We start from the raw sequence: 12,631 nt of genomic DNA, 5'->3' as shown, positions 1-12,631 counted from the left end.
CCATGAGTACTCTTAAGTCACATTTTGGAAAATAATGCCACAGAAGGCTATTAAGAGGGAGTTTTCTAGTTGATGATTTATCCTCTGTTAATTAAGGCTTAGGAATGTATGGACAAAATAATTTCCTTAAGTTCAGGACCTCTATTTTACAAGTCTCTGCATCTTCAATAGTAAGTATCTTGCAAAAAGTAGCTATTCAAAAAAGATCTGTGAATAACTGGTAGCTGAGAGCTCTGAGACTGTGGTTTTAAGTGTTTATTGTCTTTTCAGTAGGTCGCGGGGTGTTGGTTATTTAGTAATTTACTCAATGCCTGAAAAGGCTTAATCATCAGGCTAAGTCATGTTCATTTCCTAAAAACAAAAAGCATTGTGCAGTTTTCTAAAGCAATCTAGTGGTCTGAATTGTTCTTGTTGGCTAGGTTATGAATCATCAGAACAGAAGGGCTTCAATTTGTTCCAACTTGAATTTATACTGTGAAAATAAAGTTTCTAAGGAGAGAAGATGTGAGCTACCTAAACTCCTAACTTTGGAAATGCCAAAAAATTTTACCCAGGTCCAGAGCAGCAAGGCAGGTATCCACGTCCTTGAGTACAGACTCCATCTTGTCCATCCTTGCCTGAAGCTTCTCCCGTTCAGCCTAAACACAAAATAAATGCAAACAGATTAGCCCAAGTTAAAGTGAAAAACTTTATTATAACTCATGTGACATGACAGAGAGGAAAGCACATCTTAGAATGAAAAGATAATCCTTCTTATTCCAAACTTGGAAAGAATAATAGACCTAAGTAAGGTAAGAAAGATCTATAGAATGTAAGCCACTTGTAAATAGGGATTATTTTACTATTTGTATCTATATCCTTAGTGCCTACCATGATGCCTAGTATATAGTAAATGCACAATAAATGCTTGTTGATTGATTGATCTATGACCAATGGCATCATGACACACATTTACCAGGATCTTGTGTTGGAAGAGTGAGTTCCAAAGGATGGCCCTCACATTGGGAAGCCTGGATCTTGCTCCCCTTGAGTACAAAACAGGGATGGGTATATTTTCCATAATATGCCAGATTTGTAAACCTATTTTGGTTTATTTATGGGCCAAATATCCTAGTAACTACTCCCTAACATCATAACCTTCTCCACACTTCCCCAAACATTTTTGCCATGATCACTACTATAAAAAAGTAATTCTGACTGCTGTATGCCAAAATTACCTTTGCTGATTGTACCAATTTGCTATATAGAACCACTTTCCCTTGGTGAGCAAAAACTTTAGTCTTCTTGGCAAAACGTGATTTCATTTTGTTCAGATGGGTTCCAAATGTCTTCAGCTGTAGGAAAGAATAAGGCATTGCATCAAAACAGTCATTTGGGTGGGGAAGGCTCAGCTGCTGTATGGTAGGTGGGTAACACAACAAAAAATTTCCTTTACTCATCCAAACCTAATTCTTACAGCCCTTCTCTTTTGTAAATGTAATTCCATCTATTTGTCTGAGTACAGAACTTGGGACTTGAGTTTCATTCTCAGGTTGAGATTCACATCAAACTACTGAACATAAAACTGTCTAGTAAGGATAACCTATTTAACACAGTCAAGTTTTAAATGGCTTACTTATTATTCAATCACTCAAACTCCAGTTGTGTCCTCAACTTTTCCTTATCTAAGTCTACTAGGAGATATAAAAGAGGAAAACTTGATTACAAATAAACTTCATATCCCATTTGCAAAATTAAAAAAAATTTTTTTTCATTTGCAAAACTAAAAATAAACCTTTTTTCAATTAAATTCCTACTAATAGCAGATTAAAAAAAATTATCACAGTCACATGTATCTTTAAGTTATATATTTCATAGAAAACACTGGGAATCAGTTCAGACATTTTCAACATTCAGAATAAAGTACCTCTTCATCAGAGCAGCCCTTCATTACTTCCCATAGGCTCCTATTCACATCTACCAGTAGTTTGTCCTGTTTCAAGGCATGGAGCTTTAATCTAAAACAATGAAAAGGAGTACATGAGAATAAGGTGACAGAAAAGCACAAAATGAGCTGTACACAGTCTTTAAAACGAAGGACATCTAAATATGCTAGGAAGCAAAATAAATAACTTTTGTCTTTAACCAATACTATCTTCTTTTTTTGGAGGGGGAAGGCAAGGTAATTGGGGATAAGTCACTTGCCCAAGGTCACATGGCTAGTAAGTGTTAAGTGTCTGAGGTTGGATTTGAACTCTGGTCCTCCTGATTCCAGGGCTGGTGCTATATTCACTGCATCACCAAGGTGCCCCTTTAACCAATGCTATCAACCAATTCTGAACTCTGCTCCACATAATGAGTATGAAAACCGTCCCTGTTCAGTGACATTCCTTGATTTAATCGCTCCTCTAAACTTGAAAAATGACAGTAGAATGTGATAACTCTAAAAACTTCCTTTTCAAAAAGAACTGATTTCACATCCCAACCTGGAAATATGCCTCTGAGATTTTTGGAATCTAGCCTATTCATTACTAGGTTTTCTCAAAGTTATTGTGAATATTCTAATCAGAATGCATAACCAAGAAAGACCCTTTCCTCCACACCCCATTGTCAGTTGTTAAAAATAGCACAGTGAGGTTAATTGTCATGACAGCCATCTAGTCATCTGTCAATAAATAAAAATAAATTTTTGCCAGATGTAGCAGGATATAGTACATGCTTGTGCCATGGACAAAATCAAGAAATGACACCTTATTAAGATCTACCTACTCATTTTAGACAAATTCTAATGCTGTCACAGGCAAAATCACAAGTTTAAGCAAATTAGGGAAATATGTCTGGACAAATCAGTTAGTACCCACTCATATTCAGGTAGGTATGAAAAAAAACTAAATGACTTAAATTTCTAGGTTTTAAAAATGATTATTGGAGGATACTTGGTGTTTTAGATGTGACCAACTACTAATTTTCCTACAGTATTTGTGCATATAAAGTCTTCAGTTGAAGGACTGAGATGTACTTCACTGTTCTGAAAGGACCATTATTTTTGCATGTAAATGAGGGCCAAGAGGTATGAATCTGACATCTAGTTCCATATATGGATTAAGAAGATCTTGTATTCTAATCATCTCTACATTTATCAAATTCCCCTACCAGAATTTCAGTCACAGTAGGAATGACTGTGTTGCTTTTGAATCTGTGTCCCTTAGATTTACCAAAGTACCCTTTAAAAAGGGTGATGAGTGCCTTTCCTTCTGAGATTATCCCCAGTTTATCCTATAAATATTTTGTTTGCATATAATTGTTTGCAGGTTGTCTCCCTTATTTAGACTGTGAACTTTCTGAAGGTGGGGAATAATTTTCCCTTTCTTTGTTTCCCCAGCTACCTAATAGGCACTTAACTGTTTGGTGGCTGGGTGGCTAGAATATCTTTACTTTCAGATGTTCTCTCAAATTCAACTTTCACACAAAGTATAAGGTAATGATATGTCAATGTTTTAAGTTACATTTTCTTACACAAATCTAAAAGTGGAGGACCTACTCAAAATTAATTTTGTACCATGCCACTAATTAGAGATGGTGATTTAAAAATTTTTAACATCTCTCTTACTACACCCAAGAAAGCAAACATATTCTCACTCTTCAATCTTCTGATGGAGAGTCTGGCAGTCTTCTTTATAAATCTGTATTTTGGGCCGGTAAACATATTGACTTAACATTAAGTCTTTTGTTGTAGATGGCACATTTGTAGCAAACTGAAAGAAAAAAGAAAACAAAAAGGTAAATTCCATAGCACTTCAGAAATGCAAAATTGTAGACAAATTCATGTTCAGGAACGAAGTTCCTGAATTCTTATTTTGATGACTTAGTCTATGGAAAACATCACCCTAAATCCACTTTACTAACAGGGTAAAAAAACTATCCAAAATGCGAAAATTCAGAGATATCAGAGTGAGAGAACTCATTAGGAAGAATTTAACTCTCTCCCCATGCCTCCTCAACAAAGATCTAGAGAATGCAACAGAATGAATTCTGATTGGGAAAGCCAAGGAAAGTCAGAGTAATTTGCATAGGGAGATAGAGAAGTCTGTGGACACTGGGGAGGGTAGCAGGCCTGGAATGCATCTAACTGTAATGTCAGCTTAGGTGATCATTCCAGCTCCTAGGGACTGATAGAGGATCAAGACAAGGCACCAGAAAGAGATCCTGGGGGATCCCTGAGCAAATGCTAGGTACAAGTATAGGTGCCACCTACCCGCTCTGTCACCTACCACCTGGTGCTATGTCATAGATCCATGGGTGAAGAGGAGTGGTTGTGAACACTGACCTTAGATGTATATTTAGTACAGGATGGTTCTGATCCTAGGAATAAAGGACAGCACCACAGGCCAAAGAGGAACTGGCAGTTCAGTTACGCTAAACCTGGAGGGCATGCCAGCAGCTCAATAGTTATTGAGTCTATCAGCAGGCTGCTGAAACTCTCAACTGAAAACAAGCTGAGACCCAAACTTGTGCCAAGAACTTGCCAAACTTAGACTAGAGAGCAGTAAACAGACCTCTGCACTGATCATACCATTCAGGAGCACTGAAAGTTTACAGGCTCCCCGCTGGAGCAATGAAAATAACAAAAGCATATAAGAGGCCAGAAGTTCAGGTCAGATATCCCCCCTTTCCCTTACCAAGAATGAAAAGCCCAGCACTACTATCAATTCCCAAGCCAAAAAGTAGGTTGGAAAAATGAGCACACAAATAAGAAAAAATAATTCACCTATAAAGAGCTATTATGGTGACAGGGAAGCTTAGGATACAAAGAAAGAAGAGAATGATTAAAAAAAAAAAAGAATAAACAAAGCCTGAAAGACACATGTTCAACAAGAATTCCTAGAAGAGTTAAAGAAGGAACTAAAGGGGCGGCTAGGTGGCGCAGTGAGTAGAGCACTGGCCCTGGAGTCAGGAAGACCTGGGTTCGGATCCGGCCTCACACACAACACAAAAACTAGCCGTGTGACCTTGAGCAAGTCACTTAACCCTAAATGCCCTCCAAAAAGCAAAAATTAAAAAAAAAAAAGGAACTAAAAGCTGATTTTAAAAACCAAATGAGAGCAATAGAACAAAGAATGGAAAAAAAAAAAGCTAGGGAAGAAAGATATGGAAAAAAAATAAACAGCTTGGAAAAAGGGGTATAAGAAGACCTTACTAAATAACTCCTCAAAAATGAGAATTGGCCACATGGAAGCTAATGATGCCATGAAATAATAAAAAAAAAAATAAAACAAAGTCAAAAGACTGGAAAAAAAAGGGAAAATATCTCATAAAGACAATGGACCTGGAAAACAGAGGAGAGATAATATAAGAATCAGCAGACTATCTGAAAGTCATTTTTTTAAAAGAGCCTAAATATTATATTTCAATAAATCATAAAAGAAAACTGTCCAAGTATCTTAGAATCAGAAGGCAAAATAGAAACTGAAAAAAATCCACATGTCACCTCCAAAAGGAAACCCCAAAATGAAAACTTCCACGAATATTATAACTAAAATTCAAAACTCTCAGGTTAAAAGATAATACTACAAAACAAGAAGAGAGAAAGAATTCAAGTAGTGAGGAGTCACAATAATAATCACATAAGATTTAGCAGCTACCACCATAAAAAGGAAGATAGTTTGGAATATCATTCCAGAGGGCAAAGCATCTAGGCTTACAACCAAGAATATCCAGGAAAGCTAAGTTGTAAGCCTACAAAGGAAGAAATCGATCTTAAAAAAAATAAATAAATAAAGAGCTTCCAAGCATTCCTGAAGAAAACACTGGAGCTAAGTAGAAAATCTGACATACAAAGGAGTCAAATGAAACATAGAAATACAAACATGAGTGAAAAATAATAACAAGGTTAAAATGTATACCTTCTCATATGGGGAGATGATATATGCTGCCCCTCAGAATTTTTTCATCATCAGGAATCTAATTAGAAGTCTAATTAGATAGAATGTCTGAAAGATCTCAAAATAAGACTGGATGGGTGAGGAAGAGGAATGAGCTGGGAGAAGGGAGAAGTGAAAATAAAGAATGGGGAAAATTATCTTACAAAAAGGATTTTTTATAATAAGAAAAGGGAAACAGAAGGTACAGATGACACTTGAAGCTTTCATCTGAACTGCTTAAAGGAAGAAAGAATATATATACACACAGTTAGTAATAGAAATACATCTTACTGTGTTTCCCTGATAATAAGACACTGTCTTATTATTTTTTTTGGACAGAAAAACACCAGAGGGCTTATTTTCAGGGGAGGGCTTATTTTAATGAACATTGACAGCAATTTTAATAAACAGGTAAATGTGAACAAAAAAATGTACCTTTATTCAATAAGCAAATCACTGGGGAAGAACAGGATGACGCGCTCACTGCTGCAGCTCTGATTGGATGCAGCTCGGAGCGCGGCGTGCGTTTCACCGGGGGGGGGAGGGACGGTGCATACAAAGGGTACCGTAATGTAGCGTGTAGCGCAGGGCATCACCTTCACTACAGTAGCAATCTCAATAGGGCTTATTTTCAGGGGAGGGCTTATTTTTGAGGAATCTTACACAGTAAGGGGAGGGCTTATTTTCGGGATAGGTCTTATTATCGGGGAAACATGGTACTTAAGGAGCAAATAGAAAGGAAAGAGGTTAAGGAAAAAGGGAAGAATAAGAGGGGTAGGTAGATTAATGAAGACATTAGTCAAAAGCAAAACATACTATTATAGAGAGGGTAGGGAAAAAAATAGGAGGACAAATATAAGAAAAGAGGATGGAGGGAAACACACAGTTAACAATCATAATGGTGAACGTGAATGAGATGGACATAAATTGGAAGAGAATAGCAGATTTACAAATAAGAATCCAACAGTATGTTTTTTATAATTAAATTGAAACAGCAAGATACATACCAAGTTACAATAATGGACTAGAGCAGAATTTCATACACTTAAGTTTAAATAAAAAAGGCAAGGGGAGCAACCATAATCTCAGACAAAGCAAAAGAAAAAAATAGACCTAATTTAAAAAATAAAAAAGGAAACTACACTTGCTAAAAAGGACCATAGACAATGAATTAATCTCAATAATCACACACACACATGCATGCACGCACCCCGCATACATCCCCTACCCCCAAGTGGCATAGTATCAAAATTCTTAAATGAAAAGTTAAATGAATTACAGGAAAAATCAGACAGCAAAACTGTAATAATGGGGGAACCTCAATTTATCCTTCACAACCCTAGATAAATTGAACCAAAAAATAAGAAAAAAGTTAAGGACTGGAAGAGAATTTTAGAAAAGTTAGATTATACTATATTTTTGGAGAATATTCAATGGGAATAAAAAGGAATATACCTATTTCTCCACTGTGCATGACATTTCAACAAAACTGACCATGTATTAGGACATAAAAACTTCACAAACAAAGGAATATTTGTGGGATGTAGCCAAAGCAGCAATTAGGGGAAAATTTATATCTCCAAATTCTTTCATCAATGAAAGAGGAGGAGCAGATAAATGAATTGCACATGCAAATTTAAAAAACAAACACTAGAAAACCAATGAATTAACCTCCCTATTAAACACCAAAATACAAATCCTGAAAATCAAAAGAGAGATTAAAAAAACTCAGTTAAAAAAAATCATAAAATTATTAAAGCCAGGAATGATAAAAAAAAACCAATAATAGATAAGCAATTAGCTAATTTGCATAATAAAGGAAAACCAAATTACTAGTATGAAAAATGAAAAAGGATAATTCACAACTAATGAAGAAATAAAAGCAAATGCCAATAAAACTAACAGTCTAAATGAAATGGATGAATATTCACAAAAATATTAATTTCCCAGATGGACAGAACAGGAAATAGAATACTTAAATTTCTTAGGAAAAGAAATTGAGCAAGAAAAAGAAAGAAAAGGGGATCATTGAAGCAAAAAATTTTTTGGAGGGCAGTTGGGGTTAAGTGACTTGACCAAAGTCACAGGCTAGTAAGTGTAGCAAGTGTCCGAGACTGGATTTGAACTCAGGTCCTCCTGATTTTAGGGTTGATGCTCTAGGAAGCAATTTTTAATTGCTTTTAATTTTTTTTTTTGCTTTCTGAAAATTAATTGCTAATTATTTTTCTCCAGAAGAGAACAGGAACAAACAGGCAAGACAGCGTTGAAAATTACATGTTGAATTATATAATTAAAAGGAAAAGTAAGCCATATATAACAGAGATTCAGTCTGATTTACAATCCTCTTTTTATGTTCTACTTTCTATTTGGTGGTTTGTCAGATTCAGAATTTTTTTTTAATCCACCAAAGTCATGATTACAACTCCTGCTTTTTTGGATTCAGCTACATGTCACATTTTATTCCAGTCCTTAACTTTGAATCTGTACAAATCCCTTTATTTTAGACTTGTTTCTTGCAAGCAGTGAATTGTTGGGTTTTGGTTTCTAATTCATTCTGTAGTTTATTTCCTTTTAATGGCAAATTCAGCACATGAGCATTCAAAGTAACAATTGTTTAAATTGCTTTTCCCTCAATCTGATCTTATTATTATAATATATATTTTTAAATTAAATTTTATGCTTATTTTTAGTTTACATAATTCATTTCCACAAGATTTTGAGTTACAAATTTTCTCCCCATCTTTCCCCTACCAACCACTCCAAAAGAGCAATGCCACTGTACATCAACGCCCCCCTCTCTCTCCTATATCCTCTTCCATTTCCCCTCCGATGTTCCAGTAGGGCAAGATGAATCTCCATACCCCAGTGCTTGTATATCTTATTCAAATAATAAATGTAAAAATGTAAAAAAAAAAAAAGTAATAATATATTTTTAAACATTTGATTTTTAAACTTTGAATTCCAGATTCTTTCCCTTCCTCCATCATCACCCACCCTTACTGGGAAGATAAGCAAATTCAATATATATAGCTATACAAAACATTTCCACAGTGGATATATTGTGAAAGACTGACTATATTTCCCTCCATATTATCATGCCCCCCACTTGTTCTATCCTCTACTTTGACCCTGTCCCTGTGTGTGCTTCTAACTTCCCTACCCCCCAACTTGCCCGCCCCTCCATCATTCCCTTCTCATCCCCTTCCCCCCTATTCTCCTGTAGGGTGAGATACCCTATTTAGTTTGTATGTCATTCCCTTCCTAAGTCAAATTCAATGAGAGTAAGATTGACCCATTCCCTTTCACCTTTTAACCATATACATTTATATTCCCTTCAACTATTCCCATACTGAGAAAAGTTTCATAAGTTACAATTATTGTTTTTCCATATAGGAATACAAATAGTTCAACTTTGATAGGTTCCTTATGATTTCTTTTCCCTGTTTACCTTCTCATGCTTCTCTTGCTTCTTGTATCTGAATGTCAAATTTTCTATTCAGCTGTTTTTTTCATCAAGAATGCTAGAAAGTCGTCTATTTGATTCAATGACCATATTTTCCCCTGAAACATGATTCTCAGTTTTGCTGGGAGGCGATTCTTGGTTTTAATCCCAGCTCACTTGACCTCCAGAATATCATATTCCAAGCCCTTCGATCCCTCAGTGTAGAAGTTGCCATATCCTGTGTTATCCTGATTGTGTTTCCACAATATTCAAATTATTTCTTCCTGGCTGCTTGTAATATTTTCTCCTTGATCTGGGAATTCTGGAACCTGACTATAATATTCCTAGGAGTTTTCTTTTTGGGATCTTTTCCAAGAGGTGATCAGTGGATTCTTTCAAACTCTTTTTTGCCCCCTGGTTCTAAAACATCAGAGCAATTTTCCTTGAGAATTTCTTGAAGGATGATTTCTAGGTCTTTTTTTGATCATGGCTTTAAGGTAGTCCAATAATGTTTAAATTATTTCTCTTGGATGTATTTTCTAGGTCAATGGTTTTCCCAATAAGATATTTCACATTGCCTTCTATTTTTTCATTTGTTTGGATCTGTTTAATAGTATCTTGATTTCTCATGAAGTCACTAAGCTTCCACTTGCTCCAATTTAATTCTGAAGGAATGATTCTCTTCAGTGAGCTTTTGAGATTCTTTTTCCATCTGGAAAATTTGGCTTTTTAAGGCATTCTTCTCCTCATTGTCTTTTTGAGCCTCTTTTGCCATTTGAGTTAGTCGATTTTTTAAGGTATTATTTTCTTCAGTCAGGTTGTTGACTCTCTTTTCATGATTTTCTTGCATCATTCTCATTTCTCTTCCCAATTTTTCCTCCACTTCTCTTATTTCGTTTTCAAAACCCTTCTTAAGCTCCTCTGTGGCCTGTAACCAATTCATATTTTTCTTAGAAGCTTTTGGTACAGGAGTTCTGACTTCGTTGTCTTCCTCCTGTTCCATGCTTTGATCCTTTTTGTTCCCCAAATAGGAATCTAAAGTCAGATTGATGTGCTTGCTTAAGTTGCCACTCAATTACTTGATTTTTGATCTTTTTGCCACAGCAGAACTCTGCTTCCAGAGAGGAAAGCTTTGTCCCAAATTGCTGGGGTTTTCCGCAGGTGCTGGAGCTATTAGTTGGATGCCCTCTCTGAAGCTTCCACACACTCTGGCACCTGGTCGCACACCCCAGGACCTCCACCCTAGACAGCAATCCAGATCCAAGCAGGTTAAAGCAAGAGTGATTACCACTCAGAATGGTTCCTTAGTCCCCCTAAAATTTGCAGGCCAGGAGCTCTGAAGCAGTTACATGGAAGGAGCCGCCACATCTCAGCTGCCTCTCCCTCTGGGGGCAGAAGCCGGACTGCATTCCCGGACCCCCTGTTCCCAAAGTCCCCACTGACCTCTCTCTTTATCTTTGGAATTTATGGTTTGATAATTCTGGAAACTGCCACCGCTGGTGGCGATCCATTCTCCTGAAGTCCCTCCAGCTGGTGGCTGGTTGTGTCCGCCCTGGGGCTAAAACCACGGACCCTCGCAGGGCTGTGCTCTGCTCCCATTGCACTGTGATGGAGCCTTCCTGTCCGCCTGCTGGGCTGTCTTCAGCGGGAGATTTGTTTCTCTCTGTCACTTTGTAGGTTCTGTAGCCCTAAAGTTTGTTTAGAGTCATTTTTTATAGGTATTTGAGGTGGTCATGGGGGGAAGCAAACAGAGTTTTCCTGCTTCTATGCTGCCATTTTGGCTCCGCCCCCCTTATTATACTTTTAGTATACTATTAAATTATTAATATGTATTATATACTTTTTTTTTGTATCAGCCCAAAGTACCTGTTTTAACAGCCCAAGCTTATAATCACCCCAGTCTACACCCCAAAACCAGATAAAGCTCATTTTACATTGTAATAAATTGACATTAAACACACACACAGACACCCCTTGTGTGTTAATGATAAGAATACAATATAATTAAATTTAATTAAATGTATATAATAATCTAAATGCCTCATTTTGTCAAATAGTTTCCTACTACCCCACAAAAATATTTATCTGAAGTACTAAAAGGTATAAAATTGATTTGTTTAATCTCTGAACACTTTCACTCATTAGTGAATGTGCTTAAGAAAATGAAAAAAAAAAGCTCAAATCAGATAAGTATACTGGATAGCACAGACACTTGATAATCAACCCTTTAATAATGAAAAGTTGCCTATGTCTTTATTTTCATGTTTAAAATCTAGGTCCCTCAAGCTGGACATGCAGAGACCTGACTGCCTTTTTTGATCTGCACAAGACCTTTGACCTGCTCCATTTTCGAATTGGTCTGGTCTGCCCTACCTTAGGCAACCCAGTGGTACCCCATTACCAGGAGTCACCATACTGATGCTGAACTTGGTGCCATCAGACTAGTATAGCCACCCACAATTCAGAACTCCAGGGCTCACATTAGGCAGCCTCAGCTTCCTTGGTAACTAAGATTATAGGCATGTGCCACTATGCCTAGTCATATATTTTAAAAAATATATGTAGCTCTTTCTTAAGGTCAGAATTGTGAATAAAAGCATAATCTTATTATTTAAAACTCTTCCCCCCCCATCCCCCAAGGGATATGAATTTTCTTTTTCTTTTTTTTTTATGATGGAATATTTTTTAAAATTTTTTTCAAATGCTTTATTACATTCTGATTTACATCATTCATTTCTGCAAGATTTTGAGTTACAAATTTTCTCCCTGTTTTTCCCCTACCCACCGCCCCAAAATAGCAGTCCCACAGGATATCCCCTCCTCTAATCTGCTCTCTCCCATACCCCTTTCGACTTTTCCTGTGAATCTCTATGCCCCAGTGCCTGTATATCTTTATTTCCCAATTACATGTAAAATAGTATTAATAATAGTACATATATTTAAACATTTGGTTTTAAAACTTTGAATTCCAGATTCATTCCCTTCCTCCCTTATCAAACTCACCCTTACTGGGAAGATAAGCAGTTCAGTTTAGGGTGTACCTGTGGCTAATGCAAAATAATAACATAGTAGATATACTGTAAAAGACTGACTGTATTTCCCTCCCTGTAATGGGAATGTAAATTTAAAGATCTTCCCTGCCCCTAGGCTAAAGTGCACCTGGAGCCTGGGGTGGGAGGCTTGTTTTTCAGTAGATACTTCTTGATTGGCCAGAGAGTCAATTAAGGTTGTTACATTCTCTGAGCCAGGAGAAGGCTATATAAGCCCTGATGTGTAGCTTTGTTTTGGG

General features: G+C 36.6%; 1 protein-coding gene across 1 annotated transcript in view; it reads right to left on the bottom strand.

Annotated features, from left to right (window-relative positions):
• The window catches only part of KNL1 (kinetochore scaffold 1), a 111,497-nt gene that overhangs the window by 18,816 nt on the left and 80,050 nt on the right, over positions 1 to 12,631 (bottom strand). Inside the window, 4 exon segments of the mRNA XM_069105749.1 lie at positions 551 to 638; positions 1,218 to 1,334; positions 1,907 to 1,997; positions 3,619 to 3,734. Of these exon segments, the coding sequence (XP_068961850.1) occupies positions 551 to 638; positions 1,218 to 1,334; positions 1,907 to 1,997; positions 3,619 to 3,734 (412 nt within the window).

The sequence above is a fragment of the Petaurus breviceps genome, unplaced genomic scaffold (assembly GCF_028583685.1).
Source record: "Petaurus breviceps papuanus isolate PSGF00001 unplaced genomic scaffold, PetGlider_PUasm1.0 77, whole genome shotgun sequence".
In the NCBI taxonomy this organism is placed as follows: domain Eukaryota; kingdom Metazoa; phylum Chordata; class Mammalia; order Diprotodontia; family Petauridae; genus Petaurus; species Petaurus breviceps.
Note: the sequence above shows the minus strand (reverse complement) of the source record. Positions and strands in the feature narration are given on the sequence as shown.